This window comes from Carlito syrichta, unplaced genomic scaffold (genome assembly GCF_000164805.1).
Source record: "Carlito syrichta isolate Samal-C Ts95f unplaced genomic scaffold, Tarsius_syrichta-2.0.1 Scaffold312149, whole genome shotgun sequence".
NCBI lineage: Eukaryota > Metazoa > Chordata > Mammalia > Primates > Tarsiidae > Carlito > Carlito syrichta.
In genome coordinates this window covers 477,300-503,921 of record NW_007256245.1, presented here as the reverse complement: position 1 = coordinate 503,921, position 26,622 = coordinate 477,300, and the positions used below count along the sequence as shown (strand labels likewise).

The window sequence follows — 26,622 nt, the reverse complement described above, 5'->3', positions numbered from 1 at the left end:
GAAACTACAGGCATGCACTACCACACCCGGCTAATTTTTTGTTTTATTGTAGAGATGAGGTCTCACCAAGTTGCCCAGGGGGGTCTTGAACCCGTGGGCTCAGGCAATCCACTCACCTCAGCCTCCCAAAGTGCTGGGATTACAGGCTGAGCCACCGAGCCCAGCTCTCTTTACTTCGCTTTTACCTGCACTGCTGTGCTCTAATAGGTGGCAGTGAGTCTGGAATGGGAAGCATGGGAATAGATTTACCAGCTCTTCTTGCTGGAAATTCTTCCCATAATTCTCGTTCATCTCACAGATATAATCCTAAAGGTGGAGATAAATAGGAATCACTTCATTAGGGCCTTCAACTGCCGATAGAGGATTCAGGGGCTCACACTTCATGCTTTCGCCTGCATGTTTAACAGAATGACTTTGGAATCAGACAGGCTTAAGTTCAAATTTTGGTCCTGCCACTTACCTTCTAAGCTTAGGCAACATACTTACCCTCTCGGAACCTCAGTTTCCTACCCTCTCGGAACCTCAGTTTCCTTGTCTATGGAAGGGGAATGTAATACCTATGTTTTAGGTTGTTGAAAGAAATAAGACAGCATTTATAAAACACCAAGTACAATACTTAAGATGCAAGTGGTCAGCAAAATGTTAATAGTAATGCCAGTGAATAATAACTGTTAGTAATTAGAATTATTAAGCTTTGCAGGTAATAAGGCTTCATAAAAGTTTTGTGAGTTTTTAAAAAATAAGACATTGGTCCTTGTTTTATGTTTGAAAATGTTGCAACATGGTAGTTTTGGATATGTTAATTTTATTGGGTGAATTCTAGTGTTCTTCATGTTATTTTCTTTGATCCTTTTTCAGATGTGGAAGAGCTGACACCAGCATTGGATTTACTTTCCTCAGCGGTTAAAGAAAGTGATTCTGAAGCCCAAAGCAAACATTTTTCAGAACAGTTGCTTAATCTTACACTGTCTTTCCTTAACAAACAAATAAAGGAGCTTTTTATGCATGCTGAAGGTAAGAATAGTAGCAAAGAAGGGACAATTCCACCATTCCTTTGTCAGGATAGAGGTACAAGTGCTGCTTTTGCATGATAGAGCATAAGCCAGTGGAGTGCCATTTGCTAAAGCTGAGTAGAGTTAGTGTGTAACTGAGTGAGTGAAATAGGTTTTGATGCTGGGAAAGATGGCAAAAGGACCTAGGGGTAATCATTATGAAGAACATGAAAAGGAGAGAGTTATATTAAAATACATAGCTGCTTGTAAATAGGAAAAACTTCAAATGTATTGTTTGAAATTTGAAATTACCAAGTTTGAATTTTGACATTCTCTAGAATTCTTTGTCCTTACAACAGCTCATGATATATGTGTTTTCTTTCTCTCTCCTTCTCTCTCTCTACGTATATGCATACATATGAATTGGCACATTGGTATTTTTCACAGAGCTAGATGAGCATCTGCAGAAAGGAGTGAATATTTTGACCAGCTACATTAATGAACTTCGAACCTTCATGATAAAGTTTCCTTGGAAGCTAACAGATGCTATAGATAAATATGATGTAAATGAAAATATCCCTAAAGTAAAGGAAAGGGATATATGGGAGAAACTCAGCTTTGAGGTAAGTATGAGTAATTATCACTATTTGCCAGATTCAGAGGATCTGAGAAACCAATAGGAGAAACAGAATTTAGATTCTATTGTTAATCATAATCTTTGGCAAAAGTTTTAGATTTTATACGTTTTGGAATCTCTGGGCATGACTTCAAATTTATGTCTGTAAGCTTGACTTATTTGATTCAGAATACAGATAGGATCCCTTCGAATGCCAGATATGCCCACTTGAATCTAGTAATAAACATCCAACCCCAAATCTATGTTAAGTGACACTCCCTTAGCAACACTGCCTCCCTGGTGAAGGCCTGGCTCTTTGGACTCATGCATTCTGCCTAGCCTCTGAATAAATTGAATTGCTGCTAGTGATTACATCTTTGGAAATTTTTATTTTGTGTTGTTATTATTTAGAAGTATACTTGATTTGAGTGCTATCTAAAATTTTATTTAAGACATTTGTCAGTTAAATTTTCTGTGTCCATATGTTTGCCTTTCTTTTTACAGTAGTAATTAATATAATCAAAATATGCTACCCTCCGTATGATCGAAGGGCCAGAATAATTTCTTCACCCACATGGAGGGTATTGGAATTAGAAAAACAAGCCAAAATAGCTTAACACTGATGATCATAATCAATAGATAGTTCAAGTGATAAGGTTGAGAAGCTGCCAAGTTTTCAAAACCACTGTTCTTAGGGTAGAAAGGAATTGGGAAGTCCCTGGTGTGACTGCATTTCCTGGATCTCTTATTCTTTTTTTTAAATTGGAGTCTCTCTCTGTCATCCAGGCTGGAGTGCAGTGGCATGCTGATAGCCACCGCAACCTTGACCTGCTGGGCTCAGGTGATCCTCCGCCTCAGCCTTCCGATTAGCTGAAATTACAGGCATGTACCTCCATGCCCAGCTAATCTTTTGGTTTATTGTAGAGTTGAGGTCTCACCATTTTGCCAGGGCTGGTCTCGAACCTGTGGGCTCAGGCAGTTCTCTCACCTCTGCATCCCAAAGTGCTCGGATTACATGTGTGATCCACTGAACCCAGCTTCTCTTTATCCTGTAGCCCCAAATTACTTCTTCATTTTTTTGTTGCTTTATCCTATCTTCTTTACAGATTTCTCTTCCTGTTTCCCTCCTTTAATGTTCTCCAAGGCTCTTTCCATGATCCTCTTTTTACATTGATTTTTAACTTTTGAAGGATATATAGTGCACTTTAATAAAAGTTCTGTCTCCAAAAACATGCATGTGAATGTGTGCACATAGAAATAACTTCACACATTGGCTTAATGACTTTTGAACCCCTAGGTTAAGAATGCCTCCTTTCTGTTCTCTCTGGGGTTTAGATCTTCAGCTTTGGTCCTTATTTCTTTTCACTTGGATTATTGTAGTAACCTAATACTTCAATTGTCTTAAGCTTGGATCGCTTTCAGTTCATGCTCTACATCGTTGCCTGGATATTTTTCCTAAAATACGTATCTGATTATGTTACCTTTTGCTTTTAACATCTTTCACTGACTTGTAAGTTTCAGGGTAAAATCTACCTCACACATAAGACCCTTCATGAGGAAATCTCTACTTGTTTTTCAAGTCTCATCTGCTACTTTCTCTAGCTTTTCCTCCAGTTATATTGAGTAATTTGGAATTCTCTGAAGGCTTGCAGTTTCTTTTTTTATGTGTCCCTACACATTCTAGTCTCTCTTTTTGGAACACATGTCTTCTTTTCTTAATACATATCTGGAACTCTGACTGGTCTTTAAATTTTTGGCTTTATCAGTTGCCTTCACTAGGAAGCCATTTTTGGTTTTGGTCACCCCTCTTATTTAGATGCTCCTCTTCTGGATTGTTCTCTCCAGCATAGCTCTTCCCATACAGTACTATAATCAGTGCTTGGTGTGTGTGTCTTCCACTAGGCTGTGAGTTCCTGGAGAGCAGGGTCTTTGTTTAGTTAACTTTATATCCCTTGGATCTAACCCCAAATCTAATAGTTTTCGATAAAAGTCCCTTAAGTGCTCAGTAAGTATATAAGTCCTATGTTGATAACCATAATAAGGAAATAAAACGGAACCTAAAAGGCAAATATTTTTCTTACTTTTTCTAGGATGTTATTGCCGATGCCATTTTAAACAACAAAATACCAGAGGCACAAACCTTCTTCAGAGTTAATAGTCACTCTGCTCAAAGACTCGAGGAACTGATTGGAATAGGTCTTGACTTGGTCTTTGACAATTTAAAAAAGAACAATATAAAGGAAGCCTCTGAACTTTTGAAGAATATGGTAAGTGGTATAATCTATAAAGTCTTAAACTGTATTTAATACAATTTCTAGTTACTTTAAAAATGAATTTCTGTACAAAAAAATGGATTTCTGTTTGTTAGGTATGTCACAAACTAATACATTTCTGTAATCTTTATTAGGAAATAATGACATTAATGACACTGAGAAATGTTTTGGTACTGAGAACTTTCTTGAAGAGATTCCCCCCCAGCTTTATTAATGTTTGATTGACAAATAAAAATTATCTATATATTTAAGGTATACAACATGATGTGATTTTTATTGTTGTTGTTGTTGTTGTTGTTGTGAGTTAAAGTCTCACTGTCACCCAGGCTCACTGTCACCAGTGGCCGTGTGCCACTGCAGCCTCACCTACTGGGCTCGGGCAATTCTTCCGCCTCAGCCTTCCAAGTAGCTGGAACTACAGGGCATTTGCCACTACACCTGGCTAATTTTTTGATTTATTGTAGAGATGAGATCTCAACAAACTGCCCAGGCTGGTCTTGAACCTGCGGGCTCAGCCAGTCCTCTCACCTTAGCCTCCCAAAGTGCTGGGATTATAGACGTGAGCCACCGCGCCCAGCAACATGATGTTTTGATATATGTTTATTGTGAAAAGATTACCACAATTCAGCTATTAACGTATCTATCATCTCACATAGTTATATGTGTGTATGTAGTGAGAACACTTGAGATCTCTTAGCAATTTTTTTTTTTTTTGAGTTGAAGTCTCACTCTGTCGCCCAGACTGGAGTGCAGTGGCACACACCCGGGCCCCACAGCCTCGACCTGCTGGGCCTCTGTGATCCTTCCACCTCAGCCTTCCAAGTAGCCAGAGCTACAGGCGTGTGCTACCATGCCCCACTAATTTTTGTTTTATTGTAGACACAGGTCTCACCAAGTTGCCCACGTGGGTCTCGAACCCGCGAGCAATCCACTCACCTCAGCCTCCCAAGGCACAGGATTACAGGCTGAGCCACTGCACCCGGCCTTGAAAAGATTTTTAAAAGGCATTTTCATCATCTGCTCTCTGTTAGACCTGGCACTTTGATTGGAAGAAGATGGCGTTACTCATAGGAGACTTCACACACCTTAAAGCATGCATAGGGCCGGGTATGGTAGCTCAGCCTGAAATCCCAGCACTTTGTGAGGCTGAGGCGAGAGGATTGCCTGAGCCCACGGGTTCGAGATCAGCCTGGGCAACTTAGTAAGACCTCGTCTCTATAATAAATCATAAAAAATTAGCTGGGCGAGGTGGCATGCATCTGTAGTTCCAGCTACTTGGAAGGCTGAGACAGAAGGATTGCCTAAGCCCAGCAGGTTTACGCTGCGATGGCTGTGTGAGTGTATCACTGCACTCCAGCCTGGGTGACAGAATGAGACTCCAACTCAAAAAAATAAAAAAATAAAATAAAATAAAAAACCAAAGCATGCACAGGACCTCATTATTTGTTGGAGGACATTCTGTATTGTTATGTAACCCATTACATCTCCATTTGAACTTCTTAGTAGATTTTACTTTTGCTGGGGCTTTATGCTCCATGGCTTTACTTTATTTATTTTGTGCGTTGAGGTCTCACTCTGTCACCCAGGCTGGAATGCAGTGGCATGCTCATGGTCACCGCAACCTCAACCGGCTGAGCTCAGAGGATCCTTCCGCCTCAGCCTTCAAGTAGCGGGAACTACAGGCATGCGCCTCCACGCCCAGCTAATTTTTTTTGTTGTTGTTGTACAGATGAAGTCTTGCCAAGTTGCCCAGGCTAGTCTCGAACCCATGAGCTCAGGCAATCCTCTCACCTCGGCCTCCCAAAGTGCTGCAATTATAGGTGTGAGCCACTGCACACCCAGCACATGGTTTTACTTTATATGAGAAGGGAAAGTCCTATAAGTAGGGCCCCTAGACTAAGCTGATATCTGGCCCTAATCTGCGTGGTTAGGGTCTTGCCAGTATAACTTTCTGGAAGTACAAAGGAGTAGAATGATGTAAGGGATTGTTGTTCACATTGACCTTGTTTACAAGTGAATCATCATAGCAGATTGCTGTAGTTTTGGTCCTGTGGTAACCTGATATTACCTTAAATTAAATTGTTCTGTGTGCTGCCTTTGCTCTGACAAAATGCTTAAGAACTTTAGGGATAGGTAGTAAAAATATATAATAAATGTAGAAAAATGAATGTTCGCAAGCACAGAAAAGTTTCGGAATTCTAACAGAATACATGTTTATAATAAAGTACTTCTGTACATAACATATTTATGCTCAAAATAGTTCCATTACAAAATGTAAGTTTTTTTTATGTTTATTATAGGGCTTTGATGTAAAAGACCAATTGCTCAAGATATGCTTTTATACAACTGATAAAAATATACGGGACTTTTTGGTAGGTAAAGGTGAGACTATGTAGTTTACATTTTCTCAAAAACTATAGAAGAAAAGCTTTAAAAATTTTTTATTATTCACCTGATATCTAATAAGTAAAAATGTGACAACCCTTTCATCTTTTTAAATGACTGTTTTACATTTGTGACAAAGGAATATTTGTGTGAGTATACATTAACTCAAAAATTCAGATACAATTCTTAAATAGCATTTATCCTGTGACACTTGTTTTGCAAATGTGCTTGATTTTTTTGTGAGATCACTGCCTTAACTTAATTATTTTTATTCAAGGTTGAAATTTTAAAAGAAAAAAATTATTTTTCTGAAAAAGAAAAAAGAACTATAGACTTCGTACATCAAGTTGAGAAGTTTTATTTGGGACATTTTCAAGAAAATATACAGATCCAGTCACTTCCCAGGTAGTCTCATTAGTCCCCCTTTTGATAATCTTGGAAGAATATTGTTTATAGTGTTTTGTTTGTAACTGTTAGTGAGCACAAGTTACTTTTGTGAAACTGAGCCTGCATTCTCCATGAAGATAAAACTTGTGTCAGACAGAAGGGACTCAGGAATTCCCTGAGTTTTAATATTTTCATAATCAGCATTATATATTCCCAAAAGAGCAGACGTTCTTGAGCAGATAAAAAGGAAGGATGCCTTTTCCTCCAAAATTAAATGTATATATATATCTCTCCCTGTTTTTAGGTATTGGATAAAAGAACAAGATTCTTTCAAGCACAAAGCTGTTTTGGACTCATTCCTGAAATATGATTGTAAAGATGAATTTAACAAACAGGACCGTAGAATTGTATTAAATTGGGCTCTGTGGTGGGATCAACTAACACAAGAATCCATCCTTCTCTCCAGGATAAGTCCAGAAGGCAAGTATGAGAAAGTCTGAAATATGAACTTACTGAATGAGGATTTATTTGTTTTGGTTCTTTTTTTTGAGTCAGAGTCTCACTGTTGCTCAGACTGGAATGTAGTGGTATGCTTACAGCCACTACAGCCTCCACCTGCTGGGCTCAGGTGATCCTTCTGCCTCAGCCTTCCAAGTAGCTAGAACTACAGGCACACACTACCATGCCAGGCTAATTTTTTGATTTATTGTAGAGATGAGGTCTTGCCAAGTTGCCCAAACTAGTCTTGAACCCTGGGCTCAAGCAGTCCTCTCATCTCAATCTCCCAAAGTGCTAGGATTATAGGTGTGAGCCACTGCGCCTGGTGAGTGAAGATTAAATTAAGTATTAGTATTTGACTATTTTGGTATGCCTCAATTTTAGAGTTCCTTTTGAGGGGGTGGGTGCTGTGGTACACACCTATGACCTCAGCATTGTGAGAAGGTAAGATGGAAGGATTGCTTGAGACCAGGACTTTGAGACCAGCCTAAACTAATACAGCAAGACCCTGTCTCTACAAAAAAATTTAAAATTAGCTATTTGTGGTGGCACACTTATGTATTCCCAGCTACTCAGGAGGCTGAGGTAGGAAGATCACTTGAGCTTAGGAGTTTGAGGTTGCAGTGAACTAGGATCATACCACTGCACACTAGCCTGGGTGGCAGAGAAAGACCCTGTCTCTGAAAAAATAAAACAAAATTCCTTTTGGGTGAAAAATATCCAGCTTCTTTAAAATGCAAGTCATTGCATTAAGACCTCTTTCTACATTTCTTTGTGGGATTTATAATGTGATAATGGAAAAAAAAAGTCATATGGTTCAATGAATTGAGATTTCAAGACTGAGTTTTCATTCCTGCTTCAAAGTGACATTATTTGTTTTTTCAAATAGTCTTTGAGTTTCTTCATGTGTAAATTTGGGCTCTATGACACCTGATATGGAGTTACAGGGAATAACTAACAGTGGTAAGCAGTGGTAACTCAGAGAGTCAAATTCAGGCTTATTAGTAGAAGTTTGTATTAATATTAAGGAAAGAAAAGGGAAAAGAGGGTTAAACAGACAAGTGAAATGCACAGCTGATGTCTAGGTTTCATTTTAACCACCATAGTAATGAGACACAACATTTAACTCTTTATTTGGCTACAGTATTGATTATAAAATGAACACCACAAAAGAGAAAAACAGTAAAGAAGCAGAGGACTTGCATAATTCATATATTATATAAATATTTATGTACAAGTTGTTATATTTACTCAGTAGTTAATTTAGTGTTGAGTTCTAAGTCAATAAACATAATTCATTGCTATTTTAAATGTGTTTTGTTCTTCATGTAGAATACAAATTATATTCCCCTGAAGCTCTTTGGAGACACCTCACGGCTCACCATGATTGGCTAAACATTATCTTGTGGATTGAAGAATTTCAAACCCAAGATAGTTATGCTTCACTTCAGCCGAACAGATGGCCACCTCTGACAGTTGATGTTATTAACCAGAATACTTGTTGCAACAACTACATGAGGAATGAAATTTTAGATAAGCTGGCCAGGTATTGTAAATGTTTAACTAATCGCCAGTAGGAAGAATAAAATGGAAAAGCAATAAAAAATAATGTTATAGTTTTTCCTTTGAAATGCCATAAATCCAGTGCAGTGTTGTTTTATATCATTATAAAATTTAAATGGCGTTATCTTTTTTTTTTTTTTTTGAGTCAGAGTCTCACTCTGTCACCCAGGCTGGAGTGCAGTGGCACACTGCTCACAGCCACTGCAGCCTTGACTTGCTGGGCTCAGGTGATCCTTCCATCTCAGCCTTCTAAGTAGCTGAAACCACAGGCATGTACCACCTCACCCGGCTAATTTATTTATTGTAGAGACGATGTTGCTCAGGCTCGTCTTGAACTCCTGAGCTCAGGCAATCCTCTCGCCTTCACCTCCCAAAGTGCTGGGATTACAGGAGTGAGCCACATCAGGACTAAAGGGCATTATCTTATACTGAGGTTTTAAAATCATGTGCTTTGGTATCATACGGTGGTGACTAGGCTCTCAAGATCTAGATATAGGTTTTTATCAAAACATTTTATGTGCTGAGATGAGGGTACCTTAGTTTCCTATAATTGTCTCCCACACTTCATATTATTACTGTATTCACGTGCTGTGCATGGCATTGAGCTAAAGAAGACTGCCAAATTAAGAAATAGTGAGGGATAGTAATAAATGATAAGTAAAGATTTTAAACTTTAATTCATTTCTAAAAAACTTTTAAATTGAACCATAGAACTTGCCATTTCTGGGTCAAAAATATTTGAATATCAACAATTTCATATGGCTCCATCGAATCTATCTTCTTAAACTATTGAAATAGTACAAGGAGGCTGGGCTTGGTAGTTCAGCCTGTGATCCCAGCATTTTGGGAGACCAAGGCAAGTGGATTGCCTGAGCCTGTGGGTTCGAGACCAGCCTGGGCAACTTGGCGAGACCTTGTCTCTACAATAAGTAAAAAAAAATAGCTGGGCGTGGTAGCCTGTACTTGTAGTTCTGGCTACTTGGAAGGCTGAGGTGGAAGGATCACCAGAGCCCAGCAGGTTGATGCTGGCATGGCTGTGAGCATGCCACTGCATTCCAACCTGGCGACAGAGTGAGACTCCAACTCAAAAAAAATAAAAAAAAAAAAGTACAAGGAAGGTTAATGACAGGTATGTTAATTTTAAAGTTTCTTAAACGTATTCATGTGTTATTTTCTGATTATGCTTATTGGGGTGTATTTATATCTGTATTGTCCTACCCAACCTGAAGATATGTAGAGTCACATCCAGAGGAGTTTGCCCAAAACCTTCGCCCTAGCCACGTAGCTAACAGGCTTAAATCCCTTAACCTCTGATTTTTTATTCACTCTTTATTGAACTAAATTATCTTGTTTACTAAAAGTAAAATATTATGGAACTCTTTGCTTACCAAAGCTTAGCATTTGGTTATTTAAAAATTTTTGCTTAGCATTTGGTTGTTTAAAAATTAATATACTGGGGTGGGGGAAGGGGTGGAGGGATGAAAAATCACCTATCAGGTACAATGTTCACAGGTAGGTACACTTAAAGCCCTGACTTTGTCACTATTTAATGCAACCATGTAAACAAAAACTATCTGTACCCCCTAAAACTATTCACATAAAGGAAAAAAACTAATAAATATGTCTGGTTTTAGAATTATGAATTTAGTGAATTAATCAAATCTAGACTAAGAGATGAAAAGGGAAAAACCATACTACCCTGTTAGATACAGAGAAACATTTTTTAAAATTCAACATCTGCTCATGATAAAAACTATTAGCAACCTTAAGCACAGACACAAACTCCCTGAACTTAAAAGGAGTGTCTAAAAAAACCCTTCTAATGCAGGTCAGTGTGCTCCTTATGAAATTCCGCCATGACTTACCATGGCCAGTGCCAGAAAGTACAAAAGGTGATGGTGCAGCCCATCAGTCTCAGATATTTGCAATATAGATCGCAGATTCAGGTGTGACTCTATGAGCAAGTGAATATGCAGATGGGGGGCTGCATCACTGGTAATGACAAGTATGTGAACCTCATATTAGATGATGTAGAAGAGATTCATTCTAAAACAAAATCTAGAAAACAATTGGGTCGGATCATGCTAAAAGGAGATAATATTACTTTGCTACAAAGTGTCTCCAACTAGAAATGGTCAATGAAGTAAGAAATTGTTGAGAAGGCAATATAGTTTGTTTTTTTAGGAGTCCTTTGTTTGGAGTATAGTCCTAAAACATTTGTTCATATTGTTTTGATTACTCTTATGTTATTACAAGATGACAATAGATGCTGTGGAGTTGTTTTTATTAAAAATTATTAATAATACATAAAAATTTAAAAATCCTTTTAGCCAGTGTCATATTTAATGGTGAGACATCATGAGCATTCTCTTTAGATTTGAAACAAGACAAGCCTGCTATCAATTATTCTCACATTGATCTTTAGATATAGTGCAATCTCAATAAAATCCCAGCAGGTTTTGTGTGTATGTGTGGATTATGACAAGCTAATTGTAAATATTTATATGGAAATACAAGAAGAGCCCTGGGCTGGGCCTGGTGACTCATGCCTACAATCTTAGCACTTTGGGTGGCCGAGGTGAGAGGATTGCCTAAGCCCATGGGTTCCATACCAGCCTGGGCAACTTGGCGAGACCTCATCTCTACCGTAAATCAAAAGATTAGCCTGGTATGGTGGCACATGCCTGTAGTTCCAGTTACTTGGAAGGCTGAGGTGGAAGGATCGCCTGAACCCAGCAGGTCGAGGCTCCAGTGGCCATGAGCATGCCACTGCCCTCCAGTCTGAATAGACAGAGTAAGACTCCAAATAAAAAAAAAAGCCCTGAAAAAGAACTTGCCCTACAAGATACCAAAATATTTCCTAAAGATTTAACAGTTAATCCAGTGTGAGTATTGGTGCAGGCGAAGACAGATAGACCTGTAGAACAGAAGAGTGAGCATAGAAACAGACCTATACCTGTGTGATCATTTTACCTATGATAAGAGTGGCACTGCAGAACAGTGGGGAAAGAACCATCTTTTTAACAATTAGGCAGGAAAAAATGGAATTAGACCTCCAATCTTATACATCCATTAAATCAATTTGAGGTAGATTTTAACACTTAAATGTCAAATGTGAAACTAGTGTTAGAAGATGCTGGGCGACCGAGTGAGACTCCAACTAAAAAAAAAAAAGAAGATGCTATAGGATACCTACATAATGAACATTTGTGTACCTAACCCTGAATTGTACCTCACATATTTAAAATTAAAAATTAAAAAAAAAAGATGCCATAGGAGAATGTCTTCATGACCTTGGGAGTAGTAGGGTATGCTTTCTAAAAGGCCTAATGGGGCAAAAGAAGAACAGTTACTGAGACCAGGAGAGCTGCCTGGTAGGAGTTGTGGCCCTTAGTGGAAAGCATCAGCCAACCAAGATGGCCAGGTGTTTTACAAAAGAGAAAGCACAAATGGCTAATAAACATATGAAAAGACACTCTTCTTTATTTGTAGTTATGAAAATGCAGTTATTTTACCCAAAATTTAGAAACAGCTAAAATGACCTTCAAAGGTAGAGTGAATAAATAAAATGTAGTATATTATTCATACAAGGGAGTACGGAGTACTTTATAACAATGAAAATTAACAAACCAAAAACTAGCCACAGGTATCAACATAGATCAGTCATACAATGTTGAGTAGAAGAAACAAGGTAGCGAATAATACATCTAGAATGTTTCATTTATATGTAGAGTTCAAAACAGGTAAAACTAAATTAGATATTTGGGGTTACACATATGGGTTATAAAACTATGAACAAAAGTAAGGGAATGGTTATCATGAAAGTCAGGATAGTGGTTACCTCTGGGGGTAGCAAAGGCATGCAAGGAGGGAGAACTTCTAGGGTATAGTATCCTATAATCAAGGTGGTGGTTACATGGTGATGCGATTATCTCCATATACATGTATATATTTTCTATACTCTTTTGTATGGTATATGTGATGTAACAAATATTTACATGCAAGTTTCTATTGTCTGATAGTTGGTCTATTTAAACTATTCTGTAGCTGAATGATTTTGTTTGGATATTTTGGTAAATTTCTCACTGCTCAGAGCATCTGGCTTCAAGAGCTAATCACTGTTGCCATACTGGGTTGTATCTTTCCAATCAAAGACAAAACATGGAAATGGAAATAGCTTCGTTTAGGTTTTTAAGATGGTGAAGATAACTTAAGACTGTCATTACTACCTTTACATACTAAAATGGTGCCGAAACCTTAATGGAAATCAGCAAAATATGTGTCTTAGAACATATTTATTATTTATAGATAAGAATTAGCAGCCTTAATTTGTAAATACTTATTTTTAAGTATTTGAGACTTAAACTTTGGAAGTGATTTGGTCTGCTTGATGACAAGCAACTTTTTAACTTGTCCCAATAGGAATGGGATTTTTCTTGCATCTGAGCTAGAAGATTTTGAATGCTTCCTCCTAAGATTGAGCCGTGTTGGGGGTGTGATGCAAGATAACCTCCTTGTTCAAAACTACAAGACCAAAGAAGGTTGGAATTTCCATTCTCACTTCATCCTTTATTGTTTGGAACACAGTCTACAGCATCTTCTTTATGTCTATCTCGACTGTTACAAGTGAGTAGTGAGAATTGATTTGTCCTTGAGCAGGTCTTCATGTTTCTTCTTTGCATATTGCATCTGAATGTGACTTTTAGGAAAACATTGAGCACTCACATAAAGAATACTGTTCTTTTTGAAGTAGTGTTCCCCATCTCAACACTTGGTACATCTTTGAGTTTAATGCTATATTCAACTAAATACTTATGTGTTTTTTTGGTGATTAATTCTAAAGTGTCTCTGTTAACTTTTTAAATAACATTAGAGGCCAGGCATGGTGGCTCAAGCCTGTAATCCCAGCACTTTGGGAGGCCGAGGTGAGAGGATTGCCTGAGTCCAGGGGTTTGAGACCAGCCCAGGCAACTTGGTAAGACCTCATGGCTACAATAAATCAAAAAGTTAACTTGTGGTACATGGTGGCATGCACCTGAAGTTCCAGCTACTTGGAAGGCTGAGGCAGAAGGATCAGCTGAGCCACGTTGAGGCTGTGGTGGCCGTGAGCATGCCACTGCACTCCTACCTGGGCAATGGAGTGAGACTCCGACTCAAAATAAATAAATACATAAATAACATAGAATAAAATTAAAGAAATGCTTTAAAAAGTTTGAGAGGAAGATTCTAAAATTACACTTGGAGTTCTCTGATACTTTCATTACCAGGAGAATGCTAAACAACTTTGATTTCACAGCAACTGCAAGGTGTATTAGACATGCTCTAAAGTTCATATTTAGGCAGAGTGTAGTGGCTCACACCTGTAATCCTAGCACTTTTGGAGTTCAAAGCGGGATGATCACTTTAGGCCAGGAATTCAAGAGCACCCTGAACAACACAGGAAGAACTCATCTCTACAAAAATAAAAAATTAGCTGGGTGTAGTAGAACATGCCTATGATCCCAGCTACTTGAGAGGCTAATGCTGGAGAATTGCTTGAGCCCAGGAGTGAGCTAGGATTATACACCACTGTACTCTAGCCTGGGTGATAGAACAAGACTCTAGCTCTAAAGATAAATAAATAAATACAAATGTTTAAAAATGTATACTTACATAGACAGAGAGAACCAGAGAGACATCAATGTGTACCTACCTAGATTGACCTGCAGAATCATATCTGGGGCCAGTATTGATTGTTGTTGGATCAGTAATAACAATAGATGTAATATCTAATATATGAGTGCTTACAGTGTTCTTGGCACTAAGCTAAAGGCTTCACATTCATTTTCTCATTTAATCTTCACAAAACCTCTGTGGGGTAGTTGCCCCCATCTACACTTTGCTGATAAGGAAACTGAGGCTTTGTGAGAAATTAAGTACCTTACTTAAGGCACGTGGCTAGTAAATGACAGAGCCTATTTCATTCTCCTTATGTTTGATTCTAGAACTCACATTATACATTAATACAGAACATTTTTATTTTATTCTGATTTTTCTTCCCTTTTGTTTTGTTGTTCATTGTTTTTTTCTTTTTGAATTGGAGTCTCACTCTATCGCCCAGGCTGGAGTGCACTGGCACGCTCACAGCCACCGCAGCCTCAATCTGCTGTGCTCAGATGATCCTTCTGCTTCAGCCTTCTAAGTAGCTGGAACTACAGGCACGTGCCACCACGCCTGCCTAATCTTTTTATTTATTGTAGAGATGAGGTCTCGCCAAATTACCTAGCCTGTTCTCAAACTCGTGGGCTCAGGCAATCCTCTCACCTTGGCCTCCCAAAGTGCTGGGATTATAGGTGTGGACCACCATACCTGACCTTGTATAAGGTTTTTTAAAAACCTCTTATTAAGTTTAAATGTGCTGAAAGTTTTCATTGTTAAAACCAATAACATATACAGTATCTTAAAGTGTAAGGTGTCTATTAATCTGATACAGAGTTGGTAAAACTTCATCATGCTAGTGAACACATGATGTCTCTGAGATCTCTGTCTCTAAAATTACCTTTCCAGATCATAAGGAATATGTAAAATACGACACAAGGGTGGAAATATTTTGTCTTATGTTTACTTTTAATTCCAAGATTCTTTTTTTAAAGCCAATTATAACCTGAACAAACTTGGTTGTAACTATCTGTTTTATCCTGTTATGTTAATCAAAAAGTTTTCTCATTTGTTTAATATACAGACTTAGTCCTGAAAATTGTCCCTTTTTGGAAAAAAAAGAGTTATATGAAGCTCACCCTTGGTTTGAATTTTTAGTTCAGTGTCGACAAGTTTCCAGCAATTTAACAGGTATGGGTATACTGTATTAAACACAGAAACTTTCTTTATAAGTGGTCTGTTGAATGGTTTTAAACATGAACTCTTTAAATAAATTGTTTGACTATAGTCAAATACCTGACTGTCTGGACTCAGACTTTATGTGAGAAGCAGAAGACCAAAGAGGTTAGCCTCATGCCAGCTGAGAAAAGCTAGAGCTGGAGCAGAGAGCTTGTGTGGTTATGTCCCCTTCCACCCTCAGCCTTGTGCCCTGTTCTTTTTTGGTTTCCCTCATCCCACCCATTTATCACATGCTGAATTCCTGCTCTCTGGTAGAGTGAAACCCCTTTTCCTTGAAGAAGTAGTCTGTCTTCCAGATGCCTGTTTTGAATTTTTTAGTAAAGAACTACAAATGGAGTGAAAAGAAATCCATAGTATGTGTGGGATTGTTGTGTCTGCTGTAGTAGAGCTGTGTACCCCGTTAATCAGACAGAAAAGCCATGTTACCTCTGAGGACTTAGCTGGTGTTATCCCAGAGATTTAGGAAGGGAACAGGCCAAATGACTACACAGGCAGGAATGTTAGCAGTCCATCTTTCGGTTACTGAAGTGTTCAGTTACTGAAGCGTTCAGTTTCTCTCAAAATGCAGAATTTTTTCATAATGTGGGTTCTTGTTTTTATGGGGGGGTGCTGATTGTAAAGTAATATATGTTCATTTTAAAAATATTTTTTTGAAAGCCACAGACAGCTTTCAAAAAGGTAACCCCTCCATAGGTAAATAGCCCAGGTACATAGGAAAATAAGCATTCATAGGAAACTGTTGATAATACTTTATTTTATTTTTATTTTTTGAGTAGAAGTGTCACTCTGTCACACAGACTGGAGTGCAGGGGTATGCTCACGGCCACCACAGCCTAGACCTGCTGGGCTTGAGTGATCCTTCCATCATGCCTGGCCTGATAATATTTTAATGTATTTGTTCCCGTTATCTGCACTTTTTCTTTCTTTCTTTCTATTTTTTTGAGTAGGAGTCTTGCTCTGTCACCCAGGCTAGGGTACAGTGGCACACTCATGGCCACTGCAGCCTCGACCTGCAGGACTCAGGAGAGGCTTCTGACTCAGTCTTCCAAATACCTGGAACTACAGGTGTGCACCACCATGCCTAGCTAACTTTTTGATTATTTATTGTAAAGACGAGGTCTTGCCAGGTTGCCCAGCCTGGTCTCAAACCTCTGGGCTCAGGCAGTCCTCTTGCCTTCGCTTCCCAAAGTGCTGGGATTACAGGCATGAGCCATCACACCCAACCCTGCACTTTTTCTTTAATGTAGTCTGCATTGTATTGCGTTCATCCAACAAATATTTATTGAACTCCTCCCTGCTGACAGACTGTCGTAAGTGCTAAGAATACAAGAAACATCTATGTTTTTGTATACTGCTTTTTAAATTTTTTATTTTATTTTTTATTGTATATTTTGTAGAGATGAGGTCTCACCATGTTGCCCATGCTGGTCTCAAACTCCTGGGCTCTAGCATTCATCCAGCATCAGCCTCCCAAAGTGCTGAGATTACAAGCATGAGCCACCATGCTTGGCCTTACTACTTTTTTTGTGTAATATTATAACATAATAATTTTTTGACCAGGGACAGTGGCTCACGCCTATAATTCCAGCACTTTGGGAGACTGAGGTGAGAGGATTGCCTGAGCCTACGAGTTTGAGACAAGCCTGGGCAACTTGGCGAGACTTCATCTCTTCAATAAATCAAAAAATTAGCTGGGCATGGTGGCACATGCCTGTAATTCCAGCTACTTGGAAGGCTGAGGTGGAAGGATCACCTGAGCCCAGCAGGTCAAGGCTGCAGTGGCCATGAGCGTGCCACTGCACTCCATCCTGGGCGACAGAGTGAGATTCCAACTCCAAAAATAAAAGAATTTTTCTGCATTCCTAGAGACAATGACCATTTAAAATGTCTACATAGTATTTTGTTGTATAGAATATAGTCTTATTTAATTTACTGTTTTCTCATTTTTTGACAGTGAGGCTATTTTCAATTTTTTCTTTTTTTTTTTTTGAGTTGAAGTCTCACTCTGTCACCCAGGCTGGAGGGCAGTGGCACGCTCCCGGCCACCACAGCTTCGATCTGCTGGACTCAGGCAGTCCTTCCCCCCCCAGCCTTCCAGGTAACTGGAACTACAGGCACGTACCACCATGCCCGGTTAAATTTTTGATTTATTGTAGAGATGAGGTCTCGCCAAGTTGCCTAGACTGGTCTCGAACCCGTGGGCTCAGGCAGTCCTTTTACCTCAGTCTCCTAAAGTGCTGGGATTATGGGCGTGAGCCACCGCACCCAACCTGAACTTTTTCTATTGGAAATAATAGTCTAGGACAGGCTCGGTGGCTCAGCCTGTAATCCCAGCACTTTGGGAGGTCCAGGCAAGTGGATTGCCCACCCAGGCAACTTGGTGAGACCTCATCTCTACAATTAAAAAAAAAAAAAAATTAGCCGGGTTTGGTAGCACATGCCTATAGTTCCTGCTACTTGGAAGGCTGAAGTGGAAGGATCGCTGGAGCCCATCAAGTCAAGGCTGCGGTGGCTGGGGACATGCCACTGCACTCCAGACTCTAACTCAAAAAGAAGGAAGGAAGGAGGGAGGGAGGGAGAGAGGAAGGAAGGAGGGAGGGAGAGAGGGAGGGAGGGAGGAAGGAAGGGAAGAAGGAAGGAAGGAAGGAAGGAAGGAAGGAAGGAAGGAAGGGAGGGAGGAAGGAAGGGAGGAAGGAAGGAAGGAAGGTCTTGACTATATTTGTATTTTTGTTTTTTAGAGACAGGATTTTGCTCTATTACCCAGATGAGTGCAGTAGTGCTTTCATAGCTCACTGTAATCGTGAACTTCTGGACTCAAGCAATCGTCCTGCCTCAGGCTCCTGAGTAGTTGGGACTTCAGGCATGCAGTACCATTTCTGGCTAAGTTTTTGTATTTTTTTTTTTTGGAGACAGGGTCTTGCTCTATTGCCCAGCCTGGTCTTGAACTCTTGGGCTCAAGCAGTCCTCCTATATCAACCTCCCAAAGTGCTGGGATTGCAGGCATGAGCCACTACGCCCAGCAGTCTTTAATATATTTGAATGTAAAATTATTGTCCTTGCTTCACATTATTTCCTCAGTACACATAGGTTTTGAAATATAAAATTATTGGATTAAAGGTTATACATGTTTTGAAGTTTCCTACTGTAAAGCCAGATTGCTTTTCAGGGATGTTGTATTATTTTATCCAGAAGTCCCAAGTTCTACCCTCAGACCTCTAATGCTTCCAACTTCAGCATTATTTTAAAAAGATGATTATTTTTTAAATTATTGCTAATTTGATAGGTGATATATGACATCTAATTATTTTAATTTACATTTATTTGTTGTGTCAGGCATTTATATTTTCTCCTTTTTAAATGGCTAGTTCTTTTGACTTTCTGTTAGAAAGTCAGTATTTTGGGCATTGATTTGTGTAAGCTCTTTGTTGAGGACTTTAATCCTTCGGTTGTCATTTGTTGTAACTTCTCCCCATAGTCCATTGTTTAACCTTTCTATTTTCTTTGTTTGAACAGAAGTTTTTATTTTTATGTAGAAAATTCTTTCCTTTGTGATTTTTTCCCATTGCTTTTAAACTTAGAAAGTCCTTCTTACTATAGATAAAATTAATAATTAGCTTTCTTTCTCAGATTTATGTAATTGTTAATTTAATATTTATCCCTGTTAAGGAGAAAAATGTCTTCATTTATTTTCCAGATCCCAAACTGATCTTCCAGGCTAGCCTTGCAAATGCTCAGATTTTGATTCCCACCAATCAGGCTAGTGTAAGCAGTATGCTACTGGAAGGACATACCCTCCTGGCCCTTGCTACCACAATGTATGCTCCCGGGGGTGTCAACCAGGTATGGACAGCACTTAATGACAAAATAGAAATGACTTTAATTTTTATTTATTAATTTTTGAGTCAAAGTCTCACTCTGTTGTCCAGGCTAAAGTGCAGTGGCATACTTATGGCCACTGCAACCTCAAGCTGCTGGACTCAAGCGGATCTTTCCACCTCAACCTTCCAAGTAGCTGGAAACACAGGCATGTGCCACCATGCCTGGCTGATTTTTTAATTTATTGTTTAGATAAGGTCTTGCCATGTTGCTCAGGCTGGTCTCAAACCCCTGAGCTCAGACTGTCCTCTTGCCTCTGCCTCCCAAATTGCTGGGATAACAGGCGTGAGTCACTGCGCCCAGTTAGAACTGATTTTTAAGTTTAACATAGGACTGGGCACGGTGGCTCAGACTGTAATCCCAGCATTTTGGGAGACCGAGGTGAGAGGATTGCTTGAGCCCAGAGGTTTGAGACCAGCCTGGGCAATTTGGTGAGACCTTGTCTCTACAATTAAAAAAAAAGCTGGACTTGGTGGCTCAGCCTGTAATCCCGCGCCTTTGGGAGGCTGAGGTGAGTGGATTGCCTGAGCCCACGGGTTCGAGACCCACCTGGGCAACTTGGCGAGACCTCATCTCTACAATAAATAAAAAATTAGGCAGGTATGGTAGTGTGTGCCTGTAGTTCCAGCTACTTGGAAGGCTGAGGTGAAAGGATTGCTGGAGCCCAGCAGGACGAGGCTGCAGTGGCTAGGAGCGGCCACTGCACTCCAGTCTGGGCGACAGAGTGAGACTCCAACTCAAAAACAAACAAACAAACAAAATAGCAAGCCGGTCATGGTAGCATGCACTACCTGGAAGGCTGAGCAGAAAGGATCACCTGAACCCAGCAGGTTGAGGCTGCGGTGGCTGTGAGTATGCCACTATAGTCCATCCTGGGTGACAGAGTGAGACTACAACTCAAAAAATAAATAAATAAATAAATAAATTTAACATGGATTGTATAGATCTTAGTTAATATTGAAATATAACCACTTTCAAGTACTTCATTAGAGTAAAGAGCAGACAACAAGGGTGAATTTTAAAATTGTATATCTTGACGTCAGGCATGGTTGCTCATACCTATAATCCCAGCACTTTGGGAGGCCGAGGTGAGAGGATTACCTGAGCTTACAGGTTTGAGACCAGCCAGGGCAACTTGACGAGACCTCATCTCTACAATAAATAAAAAGATTAGCCTGGCATGGAGGCACATGCCTGTGGTTCCAGCTACTTGGAAGGCTGAGGCGGAAGGATCTCCTGAGCCCAGCAGGTTGAGGCTGCGGTGGCCATGAGCATGCCACTGCATTCCAGCCTGGGCAATAGAGTGAGACACCAACTCAAAAAAAAATTGTGTATCTCATCTTAAGTTGAAGGAGAACAAGTATGTTGTACAGAGATTCTTTTTTTCCTTTAGCTTGTTTTCTAATACTCCAGGTTTGTTTTCAGGTTAAAATTAGGGTCTGATTGCTTCTTTTCTTTTCTTTTTTTTTTTAGAAAGCAAGATTTATTGAGAGAACAGCAAAGCTCCCACATTGGGAGGGGACCCAAGAGGGTTTCCCTGTTTGCTTCTGAGAGTAAATATACTTTAGATCTGTGACTTGGAAATTATTCTTTACTATTTGTCCTTTCAGGTCAAAAGGAAACCACAATCTATAGCTGCCCATATAAACTCTTTAGAGGGACCTAATGGAAATTTGCTCATCTTTGCTTTTTGAAAGTATAGTGTGCCTGTTTGGAGTGAATCTAAGAGGGATGTTTAATGTCTAATCCTTAGCCTGGATGCAGTGGCTCACACCTGTAACTCCAGCACTCTGGGAGTAGGACGATTGCTTGAGCCCAGGAGTTCAAAACCAGCCTAGGCAACATAGAGATTTCCTTTCTACAAAAAAATCAAATAATCAGCTGGGCATGGTAGTGCAAGCCTCTAGTCCTAGCTCTCCAGGAGGGTGAGACAGAAGGATCACCTGAGTCCAGGAGGTCGAGGCTGCGGTGAGCTGTGATTGTGTGCTGCACTGCAGCATGGTGGCAGAGTGACACTCCTACTAAAAAAAAAAGTCAGATCTGCAAAAGTTTCTCACTGGTGGTAGCTTAATTTAATACCACCTTTTAAAGATAGTTTCAGTATGGCTTAAGAAATGGTTAAGTTATTTATTCATCTGTTTTTAATCACCTGCCGGAAATAGTCATAGAATTATTTTAGAGCTGAATGAGAAGTCATCTAGTCTATTAGTGTTTTAGGGTTTTTTTGAGTTGGCGTCTCACTTCTTCGCCCAGGCTGGAGTGCAGTGGCACGCCCACTCACGGCCACCCCAGTATCGACCCTCTGGGCTCTGGCGATGCTTCCACTTTAGCCTTCCAAGTAGCCAGAACTACAGGCACACACTACCACGCCCGACTAATTTTTGATTTATTGTAGAGACATGGTCTTATCAAATTGCCTGGGCTGGTCTCAAACCCATAGGCTCAGGAAATCCATTCACCTCGGCCTCCCAAAGTGCTGGGATTACAGGCTGAGCCACTGAACTTGGCTAGTCTAGTAGTTTTTAAGTCTTTTACAATATTTACTATTTAATTTGAATTATATTTAATATTTTAATATTTTAAATATTGTAATAGTAGAACTTTTTTCAAACAATTTCTCTACATACAGCTTGAAAACCACTCATCTAGCTCAACTTTTAAATTTTAAAGACAGGGAAACGGAGACCTGACATTAAATAATCTAGCCCAAGGTCACACAGCTAGTTTGTTTTAGAACTAGAAGTAGAACTATTAACTTATGACTACTAGTCTAATACTGTTTTCACTACCACATACTCTCTCAAGCTAATCTTGTTTCACAGGGTTCTTGTGAAAAAAAGGATTTAAATATTGAGAAGGAAAAAATGTTGCTCTCTTTCCTATTGTCTTTTTACTTAGGTTGTTCAGAATGAAGAAAATGAGAACTGTTTGAAGAGAGTGGATCCCCAGCTATTGAAGATGGCATTGACTCCTTATCCCAAGCTAAAAACTGCTCTCTTCCCACAATACACTGCTCCTAGTGTCCTGCCACCTGATATTACACTCTACCACCTTATTCAGGTACAGTATTTAGGTGTATCCGTAAGAGTAACAGAAATCACTTTACATCTTTCAGATAGAAGGCATTTAACATAGGAAATTACCCAGTGTAATAGTAGAATGGAGAAACCAAACATGTGATGGTTAGACAGCCTGCAAATTAGCAAAATGGGAAGCCATCAACATCCCTAAGACTGCAAGAACAGTACAAAAAAGTGGTGTTACCAGAACCCAGAAGGTGGAGTCATCTCTGGGAGCTAAACTCAAAACCAAGCTGCCTACAGGGAACTAGGAACATAGAGTGTGAGGCTAGAAACTTGGAGGAGATGCCTCAAGAAAACAGAGAAGGGGAAAAATATTTTGACTCCTTCCCTCTTCTCATCTTTAATCTCCCATAGAATCCCTTGTTGTATTTATCTGGTAGCCACAGGACAAGGGAGCTTGGGAAATGTAGTTCCCTGCAATGCAGAGCAGAATGGGAAAGGTGGAAGTGAATCTGAGAACAAATAGTTAACTAACATACTTGTTTGCTGCTTTCCTCAAAAGCTACTACATTCTGCCGTTTTTAACCTCTAACTATCTCTTCTCAGTGAATTGGGGATGTTTGTTTAAATCAATGTTTTTTAATTTTTTTCAGGACAGAGACCTCTTTAAGAATATGAAAGAGCTGTAAACCCTCTACCCAGAAAAATTACACATATGCATACAATTTTGTTTATATTTCAAAGGGATTCACAGACTCTTTGAAGCCTTTTCAGAGATCCTCAGTCACCACCTTCTGTTACTCATTTTGCATTTTTCTTTTCTTTTCTTTTTTTTCTAGTTGGGGTTCTCTCTCACTCTGTCTCCCAGGCTGGAGTGCAGTGGCATAATCATGGCTCATGGCAACCTCAATCTCCTAGGCTCAGATGGCCCTTCCACTTCAGAATCCCAAGTAGCAGGGACTATAGGCATACGCCATCATGCCTGGCTTTTTTTTTTTTTGGTAGAGGTTAGAGACGAGGTTTTGGTGTGTTGCCCAGGCTGGTCTTGTACTCCTGGGCTCAAGCAGTCTGCTTGCCCTGGCCTCCCAAAGTGCTAGGTTTACAGGAATGAGCCACCACACTTGGCCTCATTTCTCTTTTCAAAAGACTTATATTCTCATAGTGTACTCAATTCAACATAAGCTCTATAATTCTATAAAGGTACAAAAGTCTTTCTTATTCTAATGTGAAGAATTCTTAGGGTATCAACTGGTATCACTCAAAAGTGTGGTCAACAGGTGGGTGTCAGTCTATGAAAACTGCTTGTTGCTGGAATGCAATTTGATTAGGAATTTGTATCAGAATGTCAGTCTACTAAATACATTGTTTAGTTCAACAGGTGTTTTGTAGTAAAACTCTTCCTGAAGAAGGAAGCAGTATGTTGGATTTATAGTTGCACAAGCATTTTACCTCATTGTAGACCAGCGCTTTGAGTAGTACTGGCATGAAATATAAGTAGATTATATAAAAACAGTTTCACTACCTAAAGTAGTTTGAGTCAGCTTGAAACATAAATGGTTTCAGGTTGTTCTTTTTCTTTTTCTTTTTTTTTGAGTCAGAGTCTCACTTTGTCGCCCAGGCTGGAATGCAGTGGCATACTAACAGCCACTGTATCCTCCACCTGCTGGGCTCAGACGATTCTTCCACCTCAGCCTTCTAAGTAACTGGAACTATAGGTGTGTGCCACCACACCTGGCTTATTTTTTTATTTATTGTAGAGACAAGGTCTCATCAAGTTGCCCAGACTGGTCTCGAACCCCTAGACTCAGGTGATCCTCTCGCCTCGGCCTCCCAAGGTGCTGGGATTACAGGCATGAGCCACTGCGCCCAGCCTAGGTTGTTCTTTATTCTGTTTTCAAGTTGACCCATCTAGTTTTTTAGTGATTATTTTAGGAAAATTATTTCTTCTTTTTATTTTTTATTTTTATTTATTGTAGAGATGAGGTCTCACCAAGTTGCCCAGTCTGTTCTCAAACCAGTGAGCTCAGGTAATCCTCTCACCTTAGCCTCCCAAAGTGCTGGGATTATAGGCATGAGCCATCGCGCCTGGCAAGGAGAGTCTTTAAAAGGAACATAGCCAGTTCTATTTTTATTAAAATATAAAGATGGCTCATAGTCTATTGTTTTTAGCTGTGTTCAAAGTCTTTATGTTCAGAGTGCTAAGGTATTAAATTGCCCTGTAGAAGGGAAACAGATTACCTCTGAAGTTCTTTCTTTTCTTTTAGATTAGAAAATACAGTTTATTTAGAAAGTAAATTAGAGAGAGAGAGAAAAAGAGGAGATTCACCTCCTGAAGGTAGGGGAGGGGCCAAAACCAGGAAATATGGCCTGGCCATAACTCAAAGAGCACATGGCCACACCATAGCTTAGTAAAGCTATGGCCTATCCACCCCCCCACCCCTTTTTTTTTTTTTTTTTGAGAGACAAGGTTTGACTATGTTGTCCAGTCTGGTTTCAAACTCGGGCTCAAGCAGTCTTCCTGCCTTGGCCTCCAAAGTGCTGAGATTATAGGCATGAGCCACTGTGCCTACCCTGAAGTTCTTTCATATAATTTTGTTTACTTGTTATAGAATCAGTGAACTTCTAACTCTGACTTTTCTTTTTTTTCAGTCATTATCACCTTTTGATCCAAGCAGATTGTTTGGCTGGCAGTCTGCCAACACACTAGCTATAGGAGGTAAGTCATTGTGGGTATTTCTTGCTTTAGAAGCATTTTAGCAGTGTTAACTGTAGTGTAAAGCCAATCCAGTTTTCTTAATGGCTTTCTATTTTAAAAATAAAGGTACATTCCAGTGGAAAATACTTTTCAGGAGACTGAATTATTAGCATATTTTGAGTTAAAAGTCAATGTATTTGGTTACTAGTGTTGTACTTGCTGAGAAATGCAATGTGTAACTATTTGCTTATATTTCTTCCGTTCAAAAAATCCCTCTTCGTTTCTAATATGGTATCACAAAAGTTAAGAGCATAAACTGCCAGCATTAAATAAATCCGGGCTCTACCATGTAATACCTGTGTGAAATTGGGCAAGTTTTCTAACCTCTCTTCGGTTCTCTATAAATAAGATTAGTGATAGTATCCACCTCACACCTTACTCTGAGAATGAAAGGAGGCAAACCATTTAAGTAGTAGATGCACACATATTGCTGCCCTCTATGGACCTTAAGAATTTCTCTGAAAATTTTTTTTTCTGTTCTTAAACTCTGTTTTTTCCATTTCTTTTTTACCTTTGCATTTAAAGTTAGCCTTTAATATCATGTTACCTGTGATGCCTCTGTCTATATTATCCTAAATTAGACTTTGCATTAGTACTTTGCACATAGTGTATACCCCATAAATATTTATTGGCATACATAAAAATGAATTTCCTAATGTATCTGTTTTGTGAGTTCAAATTTTAATATATTGAATTTACTTAGTGCTCAGAGTTCATTGCGGTGCCAGGCCCATAATAGATGTTCAACAAATGTCTGTTGAGTGTTGAAAAACTTAGTGCTTATTGTATTATCAAATGAAAATACTCTTTCTAATCTCAGTGAGTTAATAGAGAATACACAGAATTCTCTTTCCTATACTGATGGCCCCAACTCAATCACTTAGTCATCACCTTGACCTCCTCTTGGAGACTGGGGAACAAGAGAAGTTAAGTCATATTGCCTGCTGGGTTTTTAAAAGTTTTAAATATACTTGAGGAAATAAAACACAATTATAATGAATATATAATAAATATGAACATAATACATATTTATAAAATTGGAAAGTTGTTTGTTGGTTTATTTATTTATCTGTTGAGACAGGGTCTTTCTCTGTTGCCCAGACCCAAGTACACTGGCACAATCATTGCTCACTGCAACCTACAACTCCTGGGCTCAAGCAACCCTCCAAAGTAACTGGGACTGTAGGCACATGCCACCATGCCAAGGTAATTTTTGGAGGAATGGGGTCTCATTATGTTGACCAAGATTGTCTCAAACTCCTGATCTCAAGCGATTCTCCTGCCTTGGCCTCCCAAAGTGCTAGGATCACAAGCACGAGCCACTTTGCTTGGCTGAAAATTGTATTTAACCAGAATGGTTTTTTTTTCCTTTTCTCAT

General features: G+C 39.3%; 1 protein-coding gene and 1 pseudogene across 3 annotated transcripts in view; both read left to right on the top strand.

Annotated features, from left to right (window-relative positions):
- The window catches only part of SPG11 (SPG11, spatacsin vesicle trafficking associated), a 100,261-nt gene that overhangs the window by 30,473 nt on the left and 43,166 nt on the right, over positions 1-26,622 (top strand). For all 3 annotated transcript variants that reach the window (XM_008069629.1, XM_008069628.1, XM_008069630.1), the window contains exons 9-20: positions 859-1,014; positions 1,440-1,615; positions 3,699-3,875; positions 6,182-6,253; positions 6,544-6,671; positions 6,958-7,133; positions 8,484-8,697; positions 13,137-13,340; positions 15,436-15,542; positions 19,285-19,430; positions 22,365-22,526; positions 25,139-25,205. In XM_008069629.1, coding sequence (XP_008067820.1) covers positions 859-1,014; positions 1,440-1,615; positions 3,699-3,875; positions 6,182-6,253; positions 6,544-6,671; positions 6,958-7,133; positions 8,484-8,697; positions 13,137-13,340; positions 15,436-15,542; positions 19,285-19,430; positions 22,365-22,526; positions 25,139-25,205 — 1,785 coding nt within the window. The remainder of the gene's footprint in view (positions 1-858; positions 1,015-1,439; positions 1,616-3,698; positions 3,876-6,181; positions 6,254-6,543; positions 6,672-6,957; positions 7,134-8,483; positions 8,698-13,136; positions 13,341-15,435; positions 15,543-19,284; positions 19,431-22,364; positions 22,527-25,138; positions 25,206-26,622) is intronic.
- On the top strand, positions 10,571-10,843 carry LOC110596682 (annotated as a pseudogene).